Raw genomic sequence first — 26,344 nt, 5'->3', positions numbered from 1 at the left:
CGTGGGGCGAAACCGGTCGAAATGTAAAACAGAAAACCGTGCGCCCTCCTTATCGAGAGAGACGCGCTTGCAGAAAGAGCGAAAATCACACGCCCGCAATCCTACGTAACGTAATCACACGCCCATAACCCTCGCTAACCACGACCCGTTCTTATGCAACGCTGAGCGCGCAAGCGTGAAATAGCATACTTGCCTGTTGGAGTAACGCATCTTGCTCGTTTCTGTTTCGGGTGCAGTGTGCCGAAAGCTAAAATATTCCCACGGAGTTCCTGACACGCGACTTTACGAACGCAGAAAAAGTATCGCTGATCCTGTAAGTTCATCGTGTTTTGCATCGGCTGGGATAAATAGGGCAACGGGCAGGTGTTTCTGCGGTTTTATCTACACCAAAAGATACTGCAAGGACTTTCTGGTCTGTGCGTCAGAATTTGCGCAGTTCAAGAGGTTTCGCGCAAGTGCAGAATCAGGCACATGGACCCGTTTGTACAATGCGTTTCAGACATATAGCGTGATGCTTCTCTCATCTGTGGCAAAAGATTATGTCAGGCAAACAATTAGGTACTTAAATGTGTACAGGTGCATTCCTTAAAAGAGCTGAAGGGGAAAGGAAGACTTCTTCGTTATTTGTTGTATATATATATAGAGGCTATGGTTGTACCCGCAATTGAATAAAAGCGTAGCGAAGCGTTTTAAGACAAAACAAGATTAATCACTGAAGCTGGCGCCCATAGGCGTGCGCACAGGGGGGGCAGGGGGGGGGGCGCCCCCCCTAATAACCTAAGAAGGGGGCGCAAAATCTGCCCCGTACATTGACCGGCGCTGCGATGAGCCTTTGCCTCCCCCCCCCCCCTGATGGTGAACCCTGCGCACGCCTATGCTGGCGCCATCTAAAAAAGGCAACTGCGTCAACACACCCGCAATTTCACTGTTAGTCTATTGAGTGACAAATCACTGATGAAAAGGTGCTGCTTAATCTTTTAACTTGCATCATGTCATTCTTGATTTCGTGCGTACATATGTCCCTTCGCGAGTACATATTGCGTGCTCTTTTACTGTAAATTTAACATTATAGTCGGCGCTTTCCTCCATGTTTCTGTCCGTCCTTCTGTATGCTTAGCGCTGTTGCAGCAGCTGCATCATGGGGAACGCATGGTGCACGCGACATATTTCAGCTCTAATTCTGCTTATTGCGTAGCTCAGGCTCTGTGTAGGACGTGCGATGCAGCTAGTGCTATGTTCGACTTACCGGAGTAGCGGCAACTTAACGACAACCACTCAGAAAATCAAGCCAAGGAATCGACACTTATAATTTGCTCAGCTCCAATGGTGCTCCTGCCAATACCACTGGCTAGAACGGTGACTCTGAAAAATTGAAACACCATAGTATCTAATTTCTGTCTATTAGTGCGTACTGTTTTCTGAAATCAGAAGCCACACCTATGGTATACTTGGCTCCTCTTTCTATCATAACTTTTCTTCATCTACTTATAGCACTGTGCTGAATGTGTTTACGAAAAGCACGACTGACATTACGTTTCTTATTGACGACGATGGCAGTGATAATGGTGGCCTCCGCAAACGGCGCCCAGATCGAACCTGAGCGTGTGCGTGCCATTTTTTACGTCTATCGTTAGACATTAATGGTTCGATCCACAGACTCCGGAGCAAGATGGACGTGCTGCTGAGGAATTCGCGCCTTGCGACGGGCTGCTCCCAAAACAGAGGCAAACCTGGCGTCACGCACCGACTGCGCTTTTCAAGGGGTAATGTGGAACCGACGCACGACGCGGGCTGTGCACGCGATATACGCGGCGCGTAATGCCGCAAGGACCTAATTGACGCCGGCTCATTCACTTTGCTGCCCCCTGGTACTTGCGGGCGCTGCGCTTCGGAGCGCTGTAGAGCGAGATTGCGCGGTGAAGCCCGCTTGCGGCTCATTTTTCGTCGATCCACGCGGCTCTTTCACTGGGTCACGGCGATGCAGCGGCGTTGGCGGCTTCCCCGCGTCACTGGTTGCTCCTCGCCCCTACGGCAACGGCGGAGACTAATGCTCGCGGCATGCTCTTTGAGAAGAAGCCTAGAAGCACAAAGGAAGAAGGAATCCCTCCCGTTTAACGGGGCACCCTCGCTTTAAGCGCCCGTCGGACATCGCATAAGAAAAAAAAAAAAAGGAACTAAGAAGAAGAGAAGTACAGGTGTTGTACTTAGGAGTACTCCTCAATCTCTCTCTCTCCGTCCAAACTACCAGACAAAAGGTCACGTGAGCCCATCTCTACACGCGTTCGACGACTCGCGCCTGGTGCCTCCTCCGCCGGGCAGGCTGGTCCAGCTGAGGCCGCGGTGGTGAGGAGGTAAGGCCGCCGTTCTTCGACGTCCTGTGTTTCTTCTTCTTCTTCGTCTTCTGCCCTCGCGTGCGCCCGCTCGCCTCCGTGTGCTTCTATTTTCCTCTTCTCTTGCTCTCTCTCTCGACAAGATGGCTGGCGGCCGAGAGACCGACTTCCGTTAGCGCCGCGCCGCCGAAAAACTAGGTCCCCCCGATTTGTGCCTCGATACGGGTGCGAAGCGTCGCCGTTCTTCCCGCAATTGACCAGATATCGGAGCCCGCAGCACGCGAGCGTCGAAGTAAGCGAGAACTGTTTTGCGCTCCTTGTCGGGCCTGCAGATTATTCGTGGGGGCACGTGCATGCTCTGTTCGCAGCGCGGTCATTCGCTTCGTTATTTGGGCAGAGCCTCTGAGCTCAGTCGTCCGCCGAGTCCGGTCGTCCTGTCCAGTCGCGCGCCGACGCTCCATCGGGCGCACACGTGCCAGCGCCGTCCTGCCGTCGCCTGCGTGCTCTACCTATTGGGAGACCCGTGGGCCGGCCCGCTAAGCATGCTCGTGCTTTGCGAAGATGTCGTGTCTGAGAGCCACCTACAGCTAATTTAACGGGACCGTCCACGACACCGAAAAGCGGGTTCCGTCGGTCGCTGCTCTGCGGGTGTTATCGACCATGTGGCTATAGTCATCTCTACGCCATCGTCGTTGTGTGTGCACGACTCTTCTTGCCGGAATTTGCGGACTGATTTCACGGAGACGTTTCACACCTCCGAGTAATGATGTCGATGACCAGCTGCAGCGGTTTCGCCGATCTCAAGTCTGGCACCATTGTCATCTGCCACTATGCCATGGTGAGAAGGAGTGTCTTGTTTTTCATTATCTCTTCTGTTGGCCAAGAGAAGCTTCTAGCGCTCAAGGTGAACGCCCTTGGTCCAGTGATTTGTGAAACTTGTGCTAGTAGTAGATGCCTCTCACACCTCCATGTGCGAGACATCTGCTACAGCGAACCGATAAGCACCAACGAGTGTAGAGAATGATATAATAGCCTTTTGGTTGCGGTGCGTTGTAAATGCATAAGATAGCGAAAACCTTAATCTTGCAGCAGACACGACATTTGGTTCGTGTTTACGTGGTTGTATCGGTCGACACTAATATGCCGACAGAAACACGTTGTTTTCTTTTCTTTTTTTGCTTTTTTGTAAGCAGATGTGCCTCATATTCTAACTTTTACGTACCTTTAGTAAGTAATAATATAATAATATCTGGGGTCTAACGTCCCAAAACCACGATTTGATTATGAGAGACGCCGTAGTGGAGGGCTCCGGAAATTTTGGCCTCCTGGGGCTCTTTAACGTGCACCTAAATCTAAGTACACGGGCCTCAGACATTTTCGCCTCCATCGAAAATGCAGCCGCCGCGGCCGGGATTCGATCCCGCGACCTTCGGGTCAGCAGTCGAGCGCCATAACCACTAGACCACCGTGGCGGGGCACCTTTAGTAAGGTTATGCCATTTCTATACATGGAGTTTAAAGAAAATAACGGCATAAATTTGTGCCGGAGTTTACTGAGGATGCAGCAGAAGAAACTCTCAATGTGATTGACAAGCAGATTCGAATGGCTAGCGATTGTGGGTGCTTATATCAGTAGGCGTGTTTCAAAGGCGATGCGAATTACTCTCAAGAAATGAAGGAGGAACGCGAAGTGAACTGGGTGCTGTCGTTGAATTTATTGCACATGTATAAGGGCTTCCGAATGCCAAGCCCGTTTTTTTGTTTGGTATCTTGTAGCAGTACCTCATAGGCGGATTCATTTGAATTCGGAGGCTCTAATAAGGCTTGTACTGGTGTCCAGCAAATTCCGCAGGCGTCGTCTAGTGGATGCAGGACACGTTTTGCTCAACTGGATGTGATGTATTTTACTCAAGTCACACGTGGATCAGCAAGGAGTTTTATGGCTAATAGTCCGTAATTTCAAGCTCCTTGGTTTCTTTTGAAACACAGATTTCACCTTATCTCTCATTATTAATCAAGCTAACGGAGTTCGCGAATTTCGCATGGCTGGTTTGTGCTGTCGTCGAAAATTCGCAGCACTGTGTTGCGCAGTCACTATGAGGTATAGTCGTTATAATGCGCATACCAAAATTTTTACGTTTATGGTACCTTTGTGGAGTGAAAGGTGCTCGGTAGAAATTTATGACAATGATGCCAGTCTTCATTGCGCGCCCTGGGACAGGCATAGGTTCCGTCAACAGCGTTGTTGATGTACAGTACTTACCGCTAGATATTCATGCACCCATTGTTGTGAGGGTTTTTTTTATACCTTAAGGGTTGTTGAAAGGTGATGCTTCCTCTTTCATACATTTGTGCAACGTACACTGCGTTCCTGTCCGAGTGCCGTGTGAAGAAGAGAAAAAAAACAACAATAAATAAAGAATTGATTCTGCGCGCAAAGGTCGTTTCTTACGCTGGAGTACCTGTGCACAGGTGAATGAGTGACTCTAGAATGAAATAGAAGAATAGTGAGGCCGTGTTAATGGTCATACCTAATCTCAGTCGACGCTAGCTATACTCACTCGGAAAGCCTGTAACAGCGCAGGCTAGGAATGTATACGTATTTATTGTTGTGGTGGAGAACACTGGCGACGTTTCCAGTTTGGCGTCTCTCATAATCATATCGTGGTTTTGGGACGTTAAACCTCAACAGTTATGTTTCCAGTTTGGGAAAAAAATCCTGCTCCAAATTATAGCTGCTTTCTATGTGACATTCAGCACAAACTTGACAGATATGACAGAAGACAAAAATGAGCCCATCGGTGCCAGAGATGGCACCAGCAAAATGTTATCTCTACATGCATAGCCCGAATGTTTCGTCGGAGATCATATCTTGCTGCTGGCAAAGTTACGCTTCAAGGACGCTTTCTAGGTCCCGGCAGCACACACGCCTTCTGTCCTGAATTAAAAGCTAAAAGACAGAAACAGTCGGTGAATTGGGCATGTCTTATTACACCAGAGCTAGAGCTAACGCAATATTTAGTGAGTGCTCCGAATAGAAGCGGGTTTATGAAACGAAAATGAATATCAGAAAAAAAAAAAGGCGAATCTTGCACGAAGTCGCGCAAGGCTTTAAACAGAGAAGCTGGACGATTCTGCAGTCTAATCTGGTTGGTTCTAGGTTGTTGCTAGGCTTCAGCTAGGTGATGCTAGGTTGTTTCTAGGTTGCTTCTGAGATGTTCGAGTTCAACCAAAGACAGTCACAAACGCGAAACGGATGTCCGAACTCCAGAGACAGGAACTCGCGCTGAAACCGAGCGTTCGCACCTCCCATAGATCTACGGGCACGTCGACCTTCGCGTATACAGCTTCCATCGCTTCGGGGTCTTCTCGCAGCCGCCGTTGCCATTCCCGTTCCCCAGTATTCTCTCGTTGTACGTACCGCTGAAGCACTCCATGCAGACGCTTCAGCGAAGCGGAAACATGCGGTCACGGTGTTTATCAGTGGGTTAATCCCGATGGTTTATTAAAGCTTCTCTCAATTACTGGTTACGTCTGTCTAGAAACCTCAATTGGTGTTTGCCGCCCGTCTGTTGCCTTCTTCAGTTTTAGTGGACCAGTGGTGAGCGGTGGGATTTGCCCCAATATCTGTGGCGCATACCTGTTCATGATGATGATAGTACACCTCAAAGTTTTTACGGCCGGCTTAAACAGCTTCGCTGTTAAAAATACCCGTGTATAGGAGTCTTTATTAAAATATGCAGTCGTTTTGTATGCTACGAACGCAACACGGATATTATAAGCCTTGCATCGATGTGGGTCGAAGTCGAGGTGGAGTAACAGGCAGTGACACATGATTCTGCGGCCAAGGACAGGCGCTACAAGAAACATTGCCGAATCAGATTTGACGAGCGGCAGTGGCAAATCGTTGCCTCTAACACCGTTTCCATTCCTGTTTTCTTTCTTGCAACTTAGCAGTGTTTGATATTTGGGGAACTGGGGTACATGGAAGTTCTGCAAAAAAACTGTCTAAAGACATTTTGTAAGCCTAGACTCGTTTCACGCATCGGCGTTATTCCAGATCGGCTTAGAACATCGGCACCTTCTAATATTAATAGCGACTATGCCATATTGTGCATTAACGAAGACGGCGCGCCCATGCCAGGCATTCAGTCATCACTCTACAAAGCTCTGACGAACTTGTGAGACGGAGGAAATCGAACTTGTAAGAGCTTGTATTGAAGCTTTCTGCACTTCGTGAGCTGTCTTCCCTTGCTTGTTCAAACGAAGACGTAAGCTTCCTGGAACATGCCGAGTGTCTCGAGTTAAGCTCTTATAGCCTGAATTATTCTGTCTTAATAAAAACATTCGAGTCGGAGTTAGAAATGCCTGTATCGGGCTAATAGCACCCGAAGTTACTCTCGCACCGTTTCACCACCGCAGGTGACACTCAAGACTAGATTAAAAAACTTAAACGGAGCTTCTAGCACAAAAAAAAGTTGTATTCACGTTTGAATGCCTTTGCACTAAACAAACGCAAATTTTTGATAGGTGTGCCGGTCTGTCATTTTATAGCAGTCTGCAATACATTTAATATTTCAGAGACGTTGACGTGAACTGATGTACCTGAATGGATATAACGACACGAGCTTTCCTTAAACGTGCACACTCTTTGGGAGCACCACGAGCAATGCATCTTTTTCCAAGTCAGTAAAGGCGACACGCTGAAGGTTTTGCTCCAGATGGCTACGCATGACGTCCGAATTAACATTTCTCCCTCCGGAGCGTCTTGTATGGATTCATAATTTCGGATTTGATTAGTTGCGAAATCGCAACAAAAGGGTAGAAACTACAGACTTGACTTTTCATCGAAGATGCAACTGTTGATCACAGCTTTTCCGCTGTAATGCGACTTCACTGCGCCGCCTCTGATTAGGGGACTCCTTTTATACGATAGCTAACTAATTCCTCGTCGTAATGGCCGACAAACCGGCGTGCGACTAGAATGCAACCGTGAAGAGAGAACCGAAGTCGTATTATTTTTCTGTTGGCATTGTGGTGTAGAACGCTACCTTCTTCGTATTGTGTCAGTACGAAGAAAGTCGCCACTTTCAGAGACGAATATTCCGAAGCGAAGGCCCACTTAGCAACGCATGCGGTACTAAAATTCACCGATGGCAAAATTGTGCACGCGTTCCTCACTTCAGTGACTGAACTACAAAATGTTCGCACGTTATAGAACCCTATAGGTGAACCGTGATCGAAATATCCGGAGCCCTCCACTACGGAGTCTCTCATAATCATATGGCACGTAAAGCCCCACCAATTATTATTATTACAAGAACGTTGTTGGAAAACAAGGTATGTCCACGCTATTGGTAATGGTGATATTCTGCCAGTTGAAGTAGATTCCGCTCACACATTAAGTGCTATTGCTCTTTGCGTGTAAGTGTTCGTCTAATTACGAAATAAAGCCTGGATATTCCCGACGAAAGTGTTAACCTAAGTAACGCAAAAACGCGTCGACCAGCATATGTATTGTGTATACAGGGTGTTTCAAGAAATGTGTCCAACCTTCTCAAAAAATCAGGAAAATGCGATATTTGATTGCTGCCTTCAGAATTGGTTTTTCTGTCGTGGCAGGGATTTTAAGATGGTTAAAGAAATTATTTGGGACTGTAATTAAAAAAGTTAAATTAAATAACTGTTTAATTAGTGAAGTTAGGTGGTTGTGCCAAATGGGAGAATTGAAGGTCTTAATGCCAGAAACCCAACCCAACTTTGAGATTGCGAAAAAGTGGCATCTGGTAATAATTACAAAGTAATGAAATTCAACCAAATTCAATGGCGAAACCTGAACAGAAACATGGAAGAACGCAACTTCCATATTCTTCTGAGACGTCCAAAATGAGTGAATGACTTTTTCTGTAGCGCTAGGCATCTTAAGATGATTAGAGACATGACTTGAGACAGTAATTAAGAAAGTTAATTAATTTAACTTTTTAATTAGCGGAGTTAGGTGACTGTGTTAAATTGGGGAATTGAAGTTATTTGTGCCAGCAACCCATCCCAACAATGAGATTTCGAAAAAGCGGCCTCTAGTAATAATTACGAAGTAATGAAATTCAGCCGAATTCGATGGCTTTCGCTGTTGAAAGCCGTCGCATTTCGTTGAATTTCATTACGCCACAACAATGACTAGAGGACGCTTTTTCGAAATCTCAAAGCTCGGATGGGTTCCTCGCATGAAGAACTTCAATTCTCCCATTTGACACAATCACCTAACTCCACTAATTAAAAAAATAATTAACGTAACTTTCTTATTTACTGTCCTAAATGATGTTCCTAACTGCCTTAAGATTTCTGCCGCTTCAGAAAAGGCAATTCTGAAAGCCCCGAGCAAATATCGCATTTTCCTGATTTTTTGAAAAGGTTGGACACATTTCTTAAAAGACCCTGTATGACAAACTTGGCTAAATCAGGCACCCCTGGTTGGAAAGCACTTTTCTCGCGCGCGCGCACATTACTCCCTCAAGATGGTCAATTATAAACGACTGATAGTAGTCTGCAGGGCCAGTCGGTGCAACGTAATGTAGAAGTATGAGCGGTTTGGCGGCAGAAGTGAAGAAAGACGTGACATGGCAGTCGCTTACTTACAACGGGTGCCTTAGTTGTAAGTGAGCGCGTGTCCTGTCACGTCCCTCTTCACTCCTACCGTCAAACCACTCATACTTTCGCAATATATCGGCTAGCGTCATCGACAGGTCGTATGCGTGCATAGGTATTCCTGCGTGGACTGTGCGCAGTATGCTCCATCTATCTGTGCCGTTTTTTTCATCCACTTATTCGTAAGTGTCCTGTGCTCCGTTTCTCTCTTAACCTTCTGTATCCTATGGCCAATCCAGTTGCGCAAGTAAATATTTTTTTTTTCGCATATGCAATTACAATACATACGACAGTGGGAATAAACCGAAAACTTGGAAAATTTAGCTTTATTTCTAGAAGTTGACACGCACAGAAGTTGACACGTATAGATGTTTTATGAAATGCTTAAGTAATGCCAACATTTCCAATTGATTTTCAAGGCTGTGCGTTGGCTAGCCTGATGCCACTTCACCGATATGTTTTGTCCACATATGTGGACGCTGGGATACAAAGGGTTAACTTTATTTTCGTCCACTTAATCGTTAGCGTCTAGCTGACCTGCCTACCTTTTCTTTCTCGCTCTTTTGTCTATCTATGCCAGCACAAAGCTTCGAGAACTCCTCTCCCGGCGTAGTCTCTATAATGACTAATGACTTCAGAAAATTTATGAAAACTAACAGACAATCAAGCCAAGCAAAGTACAGGGGATGCTATTTGTAGCAATTGTGATATAACTGAGAAGAAATTAAAGTGGGCGAAAAGATAACTTGCCGCCTGGAGGGACCGAACCTGCGACCTTCGAATAACGCGTCCGATGCTCTACCAATTGAGCCACAGCGGCGGTCATCCACTCGTCCATTTCATCGGATATATATGTGCATTTAAACCTGGCAGTGTTAACCAGCGCCGCTCGTAGCCATGACGACGAGTGTGGGGCACTCTTCCTGCTGGCGTCACGCAGCACGTGATCTTTTTACGAGTGGGCAGCTGACCAATAATTCCTCGCATACTACCTGAAGGCATTAAGTCTGCCAGGACGAGACCCTCGCTATGAATAAACGAAGGAAGGGGAATTTTTTCTTTGTTACACATAACATTAATGGGAACTAACAGACATTGAAGCCAAGGAAAGTTCTCATTATTGCTGTGTATAACAAAAAAGAAAAACGAGCCCTTAAAATTCCCCGATGACTCCAGAAGTATTTCAGTGCCAAAGTTGTTGAGCGAAGGGTTTTGTACGCTCATTTTATATTTAAGCTTTCATGCGGTTGCAGGCGCGAAGGTTAGGTATACATCCGCATGATCGCGTGATGGACACCTGCACATTTTAACAAACTCTTTGCGACTGTCTATCGAGAATCAGCTGTTTCAGGGTGTCTAGGGATTTAGGAAACCCGGAAGAGTCAGGGAATTGTCCATATTTTTAAAATTTTTATTTGTTAAGATAGGCAGTGTGACTGACGAAACAGCCAACGTTGCAAATTTACGTAGGTCGGTTCCTTGCAGTCTTGTTAAGCTTTGTTTCACCGCCAGTCAAATTTTCTGCACAAGAAATTCGTTTTCGGTTACCACAATGAAATAAATAAATCGCGAATTACCTGTGGTGCTAGCCCAATGTGAGTGCGCGCTGAGCTCCTGCATGCATTTTCAGTGTAACGCCACCTGCTACCGCAGTAGTTGCTTACACGCACAGCTTGCCGCATGTATGCGTGAGTAATTTTGTATGTTGCGGGGAAGATTATTGATTGAAGCAGGGCCATAGATGGCACCCATGCACTCTAAAAACAATTTGTACCGTTCGGGGAGTGCTTTTTGCGTCGCAACAATAATATTCACCTGGCTTGCTTGCGTTCTTTTCTTGAAAACATGGCACTCGCCACTTTCCTTTCAAGAATGCATTGTCAAGCTGATAGCGCCGTTCGGGACCTGGAAATGACGGGCGCGTTGATTTCAAGCAAGTAAAGGCACGCAAGATGGGTGACTGTTGTTGGGAAAAACAGACGCCCCAAAGGGCGCAACTGTTTTTAGAGTGCCGCCAGCGACAAACCAGAGGACTTGGTCCGCCGGAAAGCATCTTTTGTTTTCCGATGCGTTGATGCCGCGTAGCGGACACATTGTAGCCAACTGGACTACCCTCTTATGACAGTTTTTATCAGTATCACAAATCCAGTGCTCCGCGCCGCTGCTCCTTTGGAGACGCACAAGCGGCCATTTTGGAAGTTTTGGTACCTGACGTCATCACAACTAGCCAACAATTTTAGCAAGTATGCAGATTACCGCAGCACTGTACTGAGCATAGTATGAAACGGATTATTTATATTTTTACCTCACTACTGGCGTTTGCATGCTCGTGGTTTCCTCTGTTACATAAATGTTAGTGTATTGCGCTGTCAGACAGAGCCTTTATCGGAAGGCGCACGTGTCGTGACATTTCTGAGCTGGTTACGGAACCGTTCAAGTTATCGAAACTAAGCTGCAGAAATCCGCTGCGGCGCCCGTCGTGATCCCAGGCGTGTAGCGCTGAAACGAGAAAACCAGTCATTCATTTCCTCGAGGAAGTCCGATAAGCTGTACATAAGGCTGCCACAATCATCACCCACTTACTCCACAGGGACCCTCTTTTCAACCGCTTAGTCGGCGTATGTAATCTCAAGCGCGTCCGTTTGGCTCCATAATGACGCGAAACGGTTCCCTCGATACTTTATTAAGTCCTTCATCTCGCTGCAGTCGCCGGGCTGACGGCTCGTGCGACTGGGTCGCGCGCCGATTTTAACGCTTGCATGGCGAGTCGTCGAGCCTTTAAAGGGCACGCACAAGGCCCCTAACCACCATCCGCCCAAGCTTCCTACTTTAACATAAGAGGAGTGGGACGCTGTCAGTGCGACAGCTGCATCCTCGTCGCCATGACCTTTCTCCGCGCGCGGTTTCCTTCACCGTGACCTGGGCTGGGGCCGACCTCGCCCCCTTCCTTTGATGCGGTGTACTTAACCTTTATTCTCTCCGCCGCTCCTGTTTCGCAGCGGGGCGACACCGCGCCTTCTCCGTGAACGAGAACTGCTTGTCCTCGCACCTAGAGCGCACGTCGCGCACGACGGGTCGTGGCTGCCACGGCTCGATGGCCGGTTGCATAAGTGATCCGCTCGCCTACCGCTTGGCGCTCTGTCGTCCGCCGGAGGAAAGAACACAGAGAAAGGGGTGGAGGACGCAGGAGGTTGGGGGCGGGTGTACAGTGCAGCGCAATACCTGCCGCTGTGTCGCCAGCATTAGAAGGGAACCACCGGCTTTTGCTTGGAAGTCGATGTATCACTATGATCCTCACTCGCTGCAGACAGGATCGTTCATTTTCAAGGGGTCACTGCGTTCAATGCCGACCTCAAATGAATGTACTGCGACTGTGGAAATCGGTATTAAGTCCGTGAGAGGGAGGGAGAGAAAAATAAATGAGGAAAGGAGAAAGAAAGTAGGACTTCCATTCACGCTATATCCAAGTGCATCCGCTTTTCAGCAACCATTCTTCAGAAAACCTTCCAGCCCTCTACCGTACTCCCCCACATTATCTTTTTTTTTCCTCTGCAGAGTAGTGTGACCGTTATGGGTGTACTTGCAGTGACGCTCGAACACAGGTACGCATGCAGGTGCGCAGGCATCCTTACAACAGATTTGCAGTATATGACCGAGCCACATTCTGTAAGAACTTAAAGTATACAACTTGAATTCATTCGAAAGTCTCAGCAAGGCGTGAGCAACGAAAAATTCTGCTTCCCTCGCAGCCCGAGTATGAATCGAAATGACGTGTACACGTGTTTCCATCATATGCGCAGTGCGATTCTCAGTTTCTAGGTGCGCTCGTGCTGGTTGTGTGAATACATCGCTCCGGGAGCTTTGGAGCTCATCGCTGCGCGTGGTTACATGTAAGCACACACGTGCGCGTTATTGTGTCAAAGCTGAAGCAGACAATTTACGCTGCTGCGACCCTGCACGTATATATATAGTCCAACTGCTACGCGGCGGTCGAGGGGAGGGGCCTCGATCTGCCGCGCATCGCCGTCTCAGTCGTTGGCGCTGGTCCCGTAGCCATGCATGGGAACGGCATGTGCGCGAACGGTGCTATGATAGCGCTCGCTCGATAGAGTATAACGGTGTCGTTACCAGGACAAATGGCGACACGCGTGTGACCCGAATGGGGAGGCGTTCAGTCGTGTCCCGACAACGTCGAATCTGCATCGCGTTAGACAAAGGTATACCAGTGCCGAACGAAGTAAGACAGCTAGAAAACAAACAAACCTAACAAGGCTGTAGCCGGGCACCATGTTTGCGAACACCGCGGAGTTGAAATAACCACTGTCCTTTATCGTCTTCAATGGATGTTCGTGTCAGTGCTGAATGACAAGAAATTGTGAAGTATAGATGAAGTAACCCGAATATATACAGACGTTTGCAGCTTAATTTTTCAGTCTGGTAAATAAAGGTAAGGCACCACATTTAATATGCGCATCGTAATTACAGCTCGTAGATGCCTGTCAGCATGCCCCCTGATTTGCGGATGCGTGTGTACGGTACAGTGTGCGCCTTTTAGGGAAACCACACCAGATGTATACGCCTTCATGAACATAGTTTAGAAACTGGGACAACAACGAGACTTATAAAATGGAGTGAGCTTTATTTAATCTTTTCGCGCTCACCCATCGTCGTTTACAGGTGTTGAAGTCAAAGTGATGTAGCCGTAAAGAAAAAGCTGGCTGCAATATCTGTTCGATTTTCTTGACTCAATATTGTAAAGTTCAGTTATGAGGCTCGCTTTCTCGTGGCAATTTCTTTTGCTGGTTCGTTTCTTTTCAAGCTGTTACACAGTCTTCTTCTGTCTGTTGTTGTCGAGCACGCGCATCCGCTCCTGAGCCTTCGTGTTTCTTGCATCGGTCAATGGATGTGCACGATCCCGTCTACGGCTCTGCATCCTCCGGCACTATGGGTAGCGTATATATCTTTAATACGTAGCGGGATACTGCACAGATATTGAGAGCGGGCGCGAAGCTTGTTCTTTTTATGTTCGTCTCTGGCCTCGTGCGCAGTGTGGCGGATCGCTTTGTGTGCTAGCGATGATCGTTCTGCGCAGGTATGCAACATGCTCAGCAGCCGACTGCGGATACGTTCTCCCCGTTTCCTATAGCTTTTAGCTGTTGTCAGCTGTAGAAAATGGACATGGAGTAGTGGTAGAGCGATGGCTCGATTTCCCACACAACTGCCCATTTTTTAACACGAAAGTGTTTTATGCCGGGGTCCACCAAGACTTCAGTGACGTATTTCCGTCACGGAAATAAGTAGTGAAATACAGATGACAAAGAAAAAACAGAAGAACGAAGTTGAGTTGATTTGGATGACTAGGGAGTCGAACCCACGACCTCTCGGTTCGTGACGATAGGTGCCGGGCGCTCTGCTCACTTTGCTACCGACGCTCATGCATGAGGCTTCACAAACGCGCCTATATATCTCTCTCACACCTTCTCCCTTTCACAGTGTTTTGGTTGGCGGGGGGCGGTGTCGCCGTCTGGTATCGGTGAACTGAATCACTACATCATGACACTAACCAGCACCGACAGTGAGCGCTTGGGTAGTTTCCGTTTTCGATTCAGCGAGAGACACGCCAGCGGGAAGCGGAACGCCTTCCCGCGTTCATGGCTCAAGCTACGAACTCTGCCTCTCGCGTTCCTAAAGCGCTGCGTGGTATATCAGTGGCGTAGCCAGGGGGGGAGGAGGTGAGTAGGGGGGTTCAACCCCCCCCCCCTTCGAAATTTTTCAGTTTTGCATGTGTATATATACACGCGCACATACAAACTCACGCACGAACATACATAAAGTATGGTTGAAGTTCTCTTTCGCCAAAGTCATCAAGGCCAGAGCTAGGGACATCAGCGACGGGCGGACGCTAACACGATTTTCTGACGGCGCCTTCGGAGCCGTAATGTCGATATCGAAATAATTCAACTAATGAGGACTAACCGCCTGCGGAATGTCCCCTCTTGCTACGAGCCGGATGTCAACGTACCAATATGCACTCCTCTTCTTTTTTTTCCTTTTTTTTTATACAGCCACAGCTGTCATGAGATCACGAAAACAGCCGATTTTGGTGGCGTAGTTGTCCGCCGCCGCTGCCGGTGTCCGTAACAGCTATCGCGCTCAATAATAATAATAATAATAATAATAATAATAATAATAATAATAATAATAATAATAATAATAATAATAATAATTATTATTATTATTATAGCAGGCTTCGAGCGGGATTTGAACACAGGCACTTTACGTGGCAGCCGAGCATTCTACCACAGAGCCATGCCACTGCTTGAAACTCCTTCGCAAAAAGACCCTATACAAGCGTCATGTGGGCAAGGAATGACATTAAAAGATGTAATATAGCGTGATAGAAGAGTAAAATAACACCAGGCGTCACACAATGCGAATTGCGTAAAGGGTGGGTGGTTTAAAGCTTCGCACCCATTGCAAAGGCTTCAGCCATCTTCATCGTCATCAGCCACAGCATCAACGAAGTGCACCAAATGCCTTACAGACGCGTAATGGGTACCTCGCATTTCTGCAGAATGATAAATAATGACATTGTGGGTAATCGCCCACTTCGTAAAATTGTGATGTATGCGTAGTGGTTACCTTGCAACTGCACTTGCAGTATAGTCACCCAAAGAGAGTTTACGACGGGCTGTAGGAAAACCGCTCCTCCAGCTTTTGCTGTGACTGTGCTGCGTGTTCCGCGCAGGCCTGGCATTTTTCAAGCGTAGCTGGTATTTATTGACCTGTGTAGTTGGTGGTGTTCCAAAAATTCTCCTCACCCACTGCTGGCGCGCGCGCACCAAAGAAATATTAAATAAATAAAATAAATTTTCTCTCCGGTGCTGGGGTTGTCTGAACCTGGGTCCCCCCGGTCCGAAGGCGAGTTCCTTCAGCACTAGGCCACGCGCCCATGCTTGCCTACTGTGAAGTGAACTGAAGCATATGAACGCGTTCTATTGACGATACAAAAATAAAAAAAAAAACACTTGGGAAACAGTACACTCGTTGAGGGCGCTTCATAGCAGTATTTCGTGTTGGCGGACTAGAAGCGATCTGCTGGACAACTCGTAAGGTGGATACCAGGAATGGCACATTGCAGAAAAATTCCGACTTTGAGAAAATTTAATTCCTAGAACGCGTTTTCATGATCGCGTGGTTGTCCTTTTATTGGGCTGTTCTACAGGCTGACGAACGCTGGAAAGAACATGAAAGACGCCACGCCGATTCCGCCCTAATTAAAACAGCGTTCCCGGGACAGCCTCTAGCTGTATTGAAAGAAAGAAAGAAAGAAAGAAAGAAAGAAAGAAAGAAAGAAAGAAAGAAAGAAAGAAAGAAAGAAAGAAAGAAAGAAAGAAAGAAAGAAAGAAAGAAAGAAGGCACGTCCACGCCAAGCTTCTCTTGCCCCCACTTCCCGGATTGGTGAAGGGCTCCTGAATTTTTTAATGCGAGGATTCTTCGAAGTTCTTAGATGCCGTCAGACACGTCAAATTTATTCTATAGCTCATATAACTGCTGTGCGCAGTAGAGGTTGTCAAAGGGACTTAGTTTATGCGTGAAAGCGGATCGCCATGAAGACTTGTGCCCTGCGACCACATGTCGCTTGGTTAAAAGACGGGTTTATTATCCTGATGGTCCTGCATTAATTATGTTTTAAACACGAGTACACACCAGGGGAGTGTCGTAGTTTCACAGGCATCATCGTTGTCCTATACACATACCTGACTTTATTTTCGGCGTGCCGTGAGTTATGTTCTTTGCACATGTGCTTGCATTATGTTAAACTGTACACACCTACATCTTCCCGTCTTACATTCATTTGTCTTTTTTTTCATTACAAAGGCATTATGCTATATGGACTATCATTTTTTTAAATTTATGTTACGCCGTTGAACATGCGGAAAAAAAAAAAAAACACCAGACTTTGGCCATTTCTACGGCTTTGACCTCATTTACTGCGTCAGCAGCATTCTCGCACAGAGATGAGGACCACCATGCAGTTTGATTTATTGGAGTTAATCAGCTAACCGCGTTCACGTATTATGGAAAAATGGTAAGGAATCCAGCGTCATAGGGCTGCTTGAATGGGGTAGAGGGTGCATGCAGTTGCAGGATAGTGCACTAAAAAGGGAGCAAGAATGTTAGAAAAGCCAAAAACGTGAAGTGATAATAAGTACTAATATATTATGTGCTACTCTCTGCGAAGACGCTCGTAAAACCTGGTGTGTTGAAACAACTAAAGTGTTTAACCTCAGTTATGAAGTGTTCAGTACCATCTGCTGTTACATTAGCACAACAATACTTCCTGTTATATTATCTAACTATTCCAGCAATACATCTTGAACTTTTATATTAGCAATTATGTGTGAGTTTTATTTTTCGTTGTTGTTAAAGGGGTCGTGAACCACCCCTCTGGCTTGGTGAGAAAACACATCCTGCGTATGGCAGACACTCCTGTGAACGTCTCAGCCAAATGTCGCAGTCGTGCGTGGCAAGGAGAGTTTGGATGCGGAGCGCGAAGTTGTCAATTTCTCAGGCGCCCTCTTTTCATACAGAGGCCTGCGCTCACCCTCTTCGGAGCTACCGGCGCCTGCTGTTTGACGTCTAACAGCAGATAGCATGCTAAGGCTAGCAAATCGAGAGCGGCGTTTAGAACACGTGCAATCTCTTCCTGCGTAGCTTCCAGCGCGCTCGTCAGGACGAGAGAAGAGAGAAAGCGCTTAAAGGGACACTAAAGGCAAATAACAATTTATGTCTGAGTGAAAGCTCAATGTATGACAACGTCTAAAACGGCAATATTATCAACAGCAGTGCACTACTTACCGAGAAATTAAGCTAAATGTATCACACGACGTGCGCCACGAGTGGGACACTTTGGAAATGATCCCGATGACGTGAGAGCGTCCGACTACAATTAATCACTAGTAATCAAACTAGCTGCAATAAAAAAAAAACCTTCCGTGCATCAAGAGACGTAATAAAATGCTGCTTGTTCGTTTCTCTTTGATTCATGGAAAAAAGAACCTCTATGGCGTTGCCATGGGGAACGGCGCGCGTGGTTCAAAAGTTCCGTTTTCGCCGAACTGCGCTTCGCCCGGCGCCCGGCTTCGCTCACGCGGTCGCGTCTCAGTGGTAGTTTCGGTATCGCGTACTGCCGCGTGTGTTTTGCACGCTCGTGAAAGTCGCTCTGACAGAAAGTTCGACAAAATGCCGCATGCATGTGATGTTGCCGGATGCCCGAATGGCGCACGCCGCCAGTGCACGCCGCCGCGCAGTAAAGGCGGGCAGTGTTGGACACGGCAGCAGTGACGTGAGAAACACCGCTTTCAGGCGGGTGATTTGAAGTGCGCTAACGCGATGCGGACCACTAAAAAGTGATAAGCACTTCCTTGGCACAAAAGTAGCGCTACGAGGTTTCTGGACCGTTATTTCAACAATCAGCGTCGACTTAATATTAGCCTTTAGTGTCCCTTTAAAGCGCGCGGCAAATCGCTGTAATTAACTTCGCTCGTTCTTGGCGGATTTAAGAAAATTTTTGCGGCAATCGATTCGTGAGGCATTAAACTCCGATACTGTGGTCATTCGATGATAACTGGGAAAAATGGTTCATGGCATTTTAAAGCATAAGAGCGATTACGCTTATTCGCACGACGGCCTACGCCAAAAATTCGTTTTATATAGGCTGGTTTGCTCAGTCTCACATTGTCTGCAGCGTGGACAACGTAGTGGCAAAGATGGCAAACGTATTATTTTTTCTTCGCGTTATGGTTACGGCGAAGCTGAGGATGAATAGGCCGCTTGACGATGACTCAATGACGTCGATGACGAATGGGGTCCTCGTTCGCGTAACGGATGGACGAACGGACACAGGAAGTACAGTTTTGAGCTTTTAACAGCAAGAACACAAGTTCAACCTGTCAATACTTGCAGCATTTATTTCACCATAACTTCGCTTCGGCGAGGCTTATACCGCCATCACCAACCAATCTTGTGGCGCGATGTGGACAGCAGTATCTGGGCCAACTTTGAACGATGCCATTCAACTGGAAACTACGAGGACTTTTAGGTCGCAATCAACGTACGCGGCGGCTTGCGACTTCCTTTTTCGACATGCAAGTTGCCCGCGCAGAGCGACCTTTCTAGATTGGCCTCAGAGTTGCAGGGGTGTGTCCGCACCAATCCATCTTGTTCCTCCGACGGGTCGCGATCCCTTGACCGCAACCATGTCGGCGTCGTCAGTGAAGCCCAATCCTTTTGTTATGAAGAATGAAATGAAATGAGTCTGTTGCACGCACTGAAGTCGCGTCGCTACCTTGTATATCGCAAAAGGCAACTGCGAAAGGGATGACTATCAAAGACTCTGGTGTGCGGTAGATCGGGCGATTATATCGTGTGCCCGAAAACCACAACGGCGCGTAACCCCTGGAGCTCATGACCTTGAGTATGTCTCCACAGTGCTAGCCTAACGCATCTATCCCGCACAAACTAATTGTCAGTAAATTCCTTGGATGCACTCGTTTCTTCGCCAATTCTATAGAGAATGAGGGATAAGTGCGTGTTAGCATTCTAGTTTTTTTTTCTTTTTGCCGGTGTTAACGCTGTCACTGAACACGAAACGACATATATAGTATTGTTTTATTGTGGCAGTCATGACCTCCTGTACAATAAGCTCAGTACTAGTCACCTTCCAGTTACCAAATCCATACTTGAAGTTTACGCTCCAATGTGATGCGTCGAAATGATTGGTCGACGCAAAGTTTTCTAAAATTGAAAGGTATAACCTGCCACAGGACGAAACATGAAACGCAAAGCTAATCGTTCAGACAATTATTAAGGCGAAAGCCTTATATGACTCATATGAGCAAAAAAAATTTGGCGTCTGGTGGTGGCAACACGAGTGGTACGAAAATTACGTCACGTAACATCATGTCATGACGTCATCAATGACGCCATCGTGTGACGTCATGACATCACGTTATGACGTGATTTAGTGGCATCATCACATCACATCGGCGCTTCATCAAGGGTGGGCTGAACCCGGAGGTTGTGCAACGCCATGTGAAATGAACAAAGCTTGAGGGGGAGTGGGGGGCTAGGAGCAATGCAATCTACCGAGAGCGTCAACGTAATTTGATGACTGTATCGTAAAAGCGTGGCTTTCGACTGTGCTCTCCTTAGCGTTACCTAAAGGGACTGTGACGTTTGCCTCTGTGAGAGATCTGACGACATTTCGTTTTTGTTGTTGTTGTTCAAGCTGTATTCTATATTCTATATCCTTACAGTGCGCGAACGCTGTTGTTTCAGGGATCGGGTGCACGTTAAACAACCCCAGTAAAGATTGATCCAGGGCCCTGTATAGAACATCTCTGAGCTCTAAAATATCTTTGTATCTGTAGGTCTCAGGAAACTACCGAATACTTGTAGTTCAGCTGCCTTCAGCTTACCACGTCCAGCGCATCAATTTGCTGAACATAGGTCAGCAAAAAAATTGGACCTCACTCAGACTCACTCAAGAAATATGTTTTTCTCTGAGGGCTCACTCAAACTCAGACTCACGGCTTCACCTGAGTCTGAGTGAGCCTGAGTGAGTCGACTCATGAGTCCGTCGGTATAAAATTAGCTTTTTCGATCATGGTGACAATCCTCTTAAACGCCAGTATCTTACATAATCAGTGCTCTACAATATGCCTTTTAATCTTGCACCTTCAAATACGAGTTGTCATCATAAATCATATATCATTATCATATATCGATCAAGGAAGGATATTTATGAAGTACGCGACTCACACGATATATTTTTATCAAGAACTTCCCAAGAAAGGGCTTGCATGGGGAGGTCATGGCACCCCTTCCCTTACTCACACCTCTGATCAATAAATATTGAGGTGGCGCATGAATGCCAGCGTGCTGAGATATGTGTGAATATACTTGAGTATAAATGTAAGCCGATATAAGGCTGATAGTAAAAAAGATGAGTAGGTAGGACCATAAGTCGGCAACAAAAGGTGGAGCTTACTCGGACTCACTCAAAAAATATATTTTGCGCTTAGGGCTCACTCGGACTCGGACTCACCAATATTTCCCTCAACTATACTCATTCGGACTCAGACTGACTAAAATTTTCTTCAACCGGACTCACCCGAACTAGAGCACTGCACGGGCCGGATTTTACGGCCCGGGCCCGTCCCGGGCCCGCTTTATGAAGCCCGAGCCCAGCCCGGGCCCGTGGTTCCAAGCGCGGGCCCGGCCCTGGCCCGGGCGTACATGACCGAACCCAGCGCGAGCCCGGCCCGGGCCCGTGGTTCCAAGCCCGGGCCCGGGCGTACTTGACCGTACCCAGCCCGAGCCCGGCCCGGGCCCGTCTTTCCACGCCCGGGTCCGGCCTGGGCCCGGGCGTTCATTACTAAACTAATCCATGGCGCGCTTGTTCATGACCAGGTCCGACCCGGGCCCGCTAGAGCATATTAGTTGTTGATGATTATATTATTAATGATGTTGTGCTCTTTGTAGCGGGCGATCGGACGGAAAATTCGGTGTGTACATGCATCGAAATGTTGCTTTGCCCGCGGTGGTAGCTCAGCGGTTAAGCTGTTTCGCTGTTAAGTCCTAGGACACGGGTGCGATTCCTGCGGCGACGGCGGCCGCAATTTGATGGGGGCGAAATGCAAGAACACCCGTGTATATACTTACCTTTAGGTGCACGTTAGAGAACTCGAGGTGGTCGAAATTGATCCGGTGCCACTACGGCGTGCCTCGTAATCATATCGTGGTTTCGGCACGTAATACCAAGGAATATAAATGAAATGTACCGTATGTGTCAACCTCGAATAAAAGACCGAAATCTTTATTCCTCCCATGGGAACAACCTATATCTATAATGGTGAAAAAAATAGCACTTCAACTGTTTTTCTATTTTTATTGCTAAGCTTTACTAAGAGCCAACTCTTTGCACGTGTCACTTCAGCTTGGCGCAGTAACCTTAGACCATGCAATGCATAACGTTCGCGTGTGCTCGAAGGCCCGACTTACGCCTTTTAATGAGCGGGTCCGAGACCGGCCCGGCCCGCAGCCTCAAGCCCGGGCCCGGCCCGGGCCCGCACTTTCAAGCCCGATCCCAGCCCGGGCCCGCCGAAAAACGCTTCGGACGGCCCGGCCCGCGGGCCGGGCCGGGCCCGGGCTTTCGGGCCGGCCCGGGCCCGTGCAGTGCTCTAACCCGAACTCACTTGAACTCAAACTCACGACCAGATCTTAGTCTGAGTGAGTCGACTCATGAGTTAGTTATTTAGTTAGTTAGTTAGTTAGTTAGTTAGTTAGTTAGTTAGTTAGTTAGTTAGTTAGTTAAAATACTTTATTTGTTTATCCGGTGGACGACTATCCAGCCCCGCGAGGTGAGGATCATCGCGATGCGGCGATACAAGTTATCCACGCATTGCGGTCCACAAGCAGGCATGAGTGAGTTTGCCGACCTATGTTGCTGAACAAGGACATTTTCTCACTCACTCACTCACTCACTCACTCACTCACTCACTCACTCACTCACTCACTCACTCACTCACTCACTCACTCACTCACTCACTCACTCACTCACTCACTCACTCACTCACTCACTCACTCACTCACTCACTCACTCACTCACTCACTCACTCACTCACTCACTCACAAACTGGGCCGACCAGTGGCTATAAAGTTCAGAGGAGATACTGGTGTAAGAGAGCGCTTCAACGTGCACAAGAAGTGGGAAGATGAGCGAAGTCACCTCTGAGCTAAGGCAAAGGCCACAAATTCTGCAGCCACTGCACCTTGGTCTCGCACGTATACATATACGACGCGGCACTTACGGCGCCGCATACCTTGCGCTGCAGCTTGGCGATGTGTTCCGCGCCTGATCGCAACTCGTTTTCGCTTTTTCCTCCGCGTGCCTCGAACTCCGACGTAGCGCTTGCTGCTTGTAGCAGCTGATAGTTGGTTTCGGAGGAATCGGTGCAGCCCGCGCAGCACCGCGACCCACAGCGGCCGAAATCAATTCGCAGCCCTGGGCATCTTGCGAGTATACTCAGCTGCTTCGCTTGTATCGAGAGGACAAGTTTGCCGACGAGGTCTGGAAAAAAAAAAAAATAGCAACGAGAGGCCAGAAAGCGCCCATGCAGCGGTCGCCTTCCTCATGCCTGCTTGTGGACCGCGATGCGTGGATAACTTGTATACTTGCGCGCTCGGCTGCCGTCACCGCGTGCGCGCTGGACAAAATGAAAAAGAAAGCGCGCCCACGTAAGTGAGGAAGGGGACAAGCTTCTCCTCGCGCGATGTGTTTGTGCGCGCGCGAGCGTCGGCCGCGCGGCGCTGCTTCGCGAGCGCGTTCGTTCGGAGGGCTGCTTAGGAAACGCGCCGATGCAAAAAAGGGCCGCGTGGCGTGACCAACGGGAAAAGTGGATGCGTGTCCCACTGAAAGCTAGGCAGGCCGGCGGCCAGCTGAGTAAAAGGGGGAGTGCAGCGGCGTGACACGGCCGAAGATGGCTACGGTGGTCGCTACTCCTCCCGGCACGCGCGTGCATTGCGACAGGACTCCTTCGAGGAAAAGCGCGAATGAGAGGGCGAGGGACGAAGACGCAGAAAGGCCGAGAAAGATAGCGACGGGCTAAGAGAAAGAGATAAACGATCTACGATATATTTATGGAGTTCGGTCTCCTCGTGTTTCTCGCGCACCCTGTCGGTTAGCGCAGAAGAGGGAGGGGGTGTAAGGGAAGTTGTCGGATGCGAAATGGAATGGCCTTGGCCTGTTTTTGATCTCGATGGGCTGTCGGTTTTACGTGGACACTCCTAACGAAATAAAGGCAGTTTAGGAGAAGCGCCGTATATCTGTCGAGTATCTCGGTATATCTTGTTGTGGAGGTGTCAGACAGGCATTGCAGATTTGGACCGTACAGAAGTACGTTTCCTATCGCGGTTCGTCACTTGCCCGACCAGGGTCACCGCAAGCGCAAAAGGGGGTGTGTGGGGTACGCAAAACATGAAGATGGCATGATTTGACTAAAAGACACTCGTGACTTGTCATCACTGGGGGTACAATATTTTACTACGGTGCCTTTCAGAGCCCACGTGCTGCTCTAATCTAAAACGTTTCCACCTTTCTTCTTTATCTTTTATTTTCCTTTCTCCCTCCCCTGTGTATGGTAGCTAATCGGGTTAACTTGCATATCTTTCATTAGATCTCTATCTCGTCTTTTGCGTTTTTATTGTCCACCTTTGTGTACGCATAAAAATCGTGAACTGTCACTATTGCAATGGGTGGCATAAAAAAAACAAGGACAACTTTCGTAAATTCACCGCAATCAAAACAAAAATAAAATTGGCAATGTAGCTGACTGTATAATTTCTTCCACCTTTCAACATTCTTTCAATGTTTTCACAGAAGTTGAATTCTAAGTGCGCACCTGGCTTTGTTGTATACGTGACACGAAATCACATGAAGTCACCTAGTATAAAATTTTCTTCTGTTTCACTCTTTTCGTTACATTTATAGTTTGTACGCAGATTGCAAGAAGCGCGTTTGTTACAGGTCAGCGCTTTGTCATCCATCTTCATGTCTTGTCCCGCGAATGCTATTCGGACTCCAATATATAAGAACTAGCCTGTGTTAGCGCCTTCGCCATCTATACCAGAATGTTCATTGCATGTGCGGCAGCCATCTTAGGCCAGTGGCTGCTGGTCAGGTGGAACGAACGACCATGATAGCGTCGGGCTTGTCCTTATCGCCTATTTGTCGCCGCTGTTCGCTCACCATCAGCTGTTACGTCAACATCAGCCGCGCAGACAAGTTTTAAGTGGCGTTGAGATTATGTATGCTTGCTCTAAACACGGGTGCGAGAGTAAATGAATCCGGGGCCAAGTTCCCAAAGCTTCCTGCTTGTAAGAGGTCTTTGCCACTGGTCGTTGAGGTTAATTGATGATATGTCTAACATCAGGATTGGCTAGAACGTTCTATTACGGACAATACTAGCGTAAAACGTTTTTTTTGTAAATGTGGGGCCTGGTCTATATAGCTTCGCAGTGAAGCTAATCAAGATATTAGCCGCGAAAGTCATGAGGCATGTATGATTTATGACGTGTATATACGCACTGTCGCTTGACGTGCGTACGTGTCCGAAGAAAGCACGGCGTAGAAATCCTAATCACATTCACTGACGTCCCACTTTCTCGGCCTCATTGAGAGTCGTTATTTTGTCTGTTTTTACCAAATAAAGCGTTCAATAGAAGCGGGGGACAGGACATCGCATTACTGGAGGTCCTTTGCGTGTACGCAAGCGTAATTTCGTCCACTTGAGTGCGCCTGCAGGTCGCCCATCGGCGGTTGTCGATCCTCCGATTCTTTTTCTAGCTGCATCTTCGTGCAAGGAAACAATTGTACCGACCACTAGAAGACGCGATTTCGCAGGCTGCTGTGTTTCTTCTCAGTGGCAACTGCGCGCGTATATATTTAGGCGTGTTGCTTTCCGTGCCCACGGGGACCGTTTTCATTACCATCTTTATTCATTCTTTATTCATACATAACCCCGCTTTGCCCGGAGGCGTTACAGCAGGGGGGTTACAAACATGAAAAAAACACATCTTCATTTTTACTGCACACTTGCTCAGACATCAAACCATTCCACTCGTTAATGGTTTTCACAAAAAATGAATTCGCGTACAGGTTCGTCCTGGCCCGGTATGGCCTTATTTTGTGTATATGATCCACACGTTCAGATATGTACTCTGGCTGTTTTAGGTAAGTGTCTCTCTCAATTCCTGTTTTATTATGAAATATCTGATATAACAACTTCAAACGTAGTTTTTTACGTCGTGATGAAACTGACTCCCAGTTTAATTCTTTTTTCATTTCGGTGCAACTGTGATTTCTTCCATACCGACTCAGGACAAACCTAGCTGCTCTGTTTTGAATTTTTTCTAATTTATTAATCAAGCCTACTTGTGACGGGTCCCAAAGAGTACAAGCATATTCTAAAATTGGTCGAATACAGGTGAGGTAAGCCGTGTTCCTAAGCTGATAATCTGCACATCTCAAGTTCCTTTGGATATAGTTCAATGCCACGGCAGCCTTAGCAACCACATAATCCACATGTGCATTCCAGGAACAATCGTGCGACAATAATACACCCAAATATTTGTACCTACATTTTCTATCTAAAATGTTTCCCCTTAAATAATAGTTAGCATTAATTATTTTTTTCTTCTTTGAAAAACACATATGGACGCACTTGTTAGTGTTTAAATTCATTTGCCACTTAAGACACCATTGATAAATACGTTCAAGGTCAGCCTGTAATTCACTGACATCAT

At 47.4% G+C, this 26,344-nt stretch overlaps 1 protein-coding gene across 2 annotated transcripts in view; it reads left to right on the top strand.

Annotated features, from left to right (window-relative positions):
* Positions 1–26,344, top strand: part of LOC119398316 (uncharacterized) — a 116,714-nt gene that overhangs the window by 41,526 nt on the left and 48,844 nt on the right. Inside the window, exon 1 of one of the 2 annotated variants that reach the window (XM_037665344.2) lies at positions 2,968–3,168. The exons of the other annotated variant lie outside the window; for it this stretch is intronic. Within the exon in view, the coding sequence (XP_037521272.1) occupies positions 3,094–3,168 (75 nt within the window). The 5' untranslated portion in view covers positions 2,968–3,093. Of the gene's footprint in view, positions 1–2,967; positions 3,169–26,344 lie in introns of those variants that run through there. 2 annotated transcript variants of the gene reach the window in all.

This window comes from Rhipicephalus sanguineus, chromosome 1 (assembly GCF_013339695.2).
Source record: "Rhipicephalus sanguineus isolate Rsan-2018 chromosome 1, BIME_Rsan_1.4, whole genome shotgun sequence".
NCBI lineage: Eukaryota > Metazoa > Arthropoda > Arachnida > Ixodida > Ixodidae > Rhipicephalus > Rhipicephalus sanguineus.
Note: the sequence above shows the minus strand (reverse complement) of the source record. Positions and strands in the feature narration are given on the sequence as shown.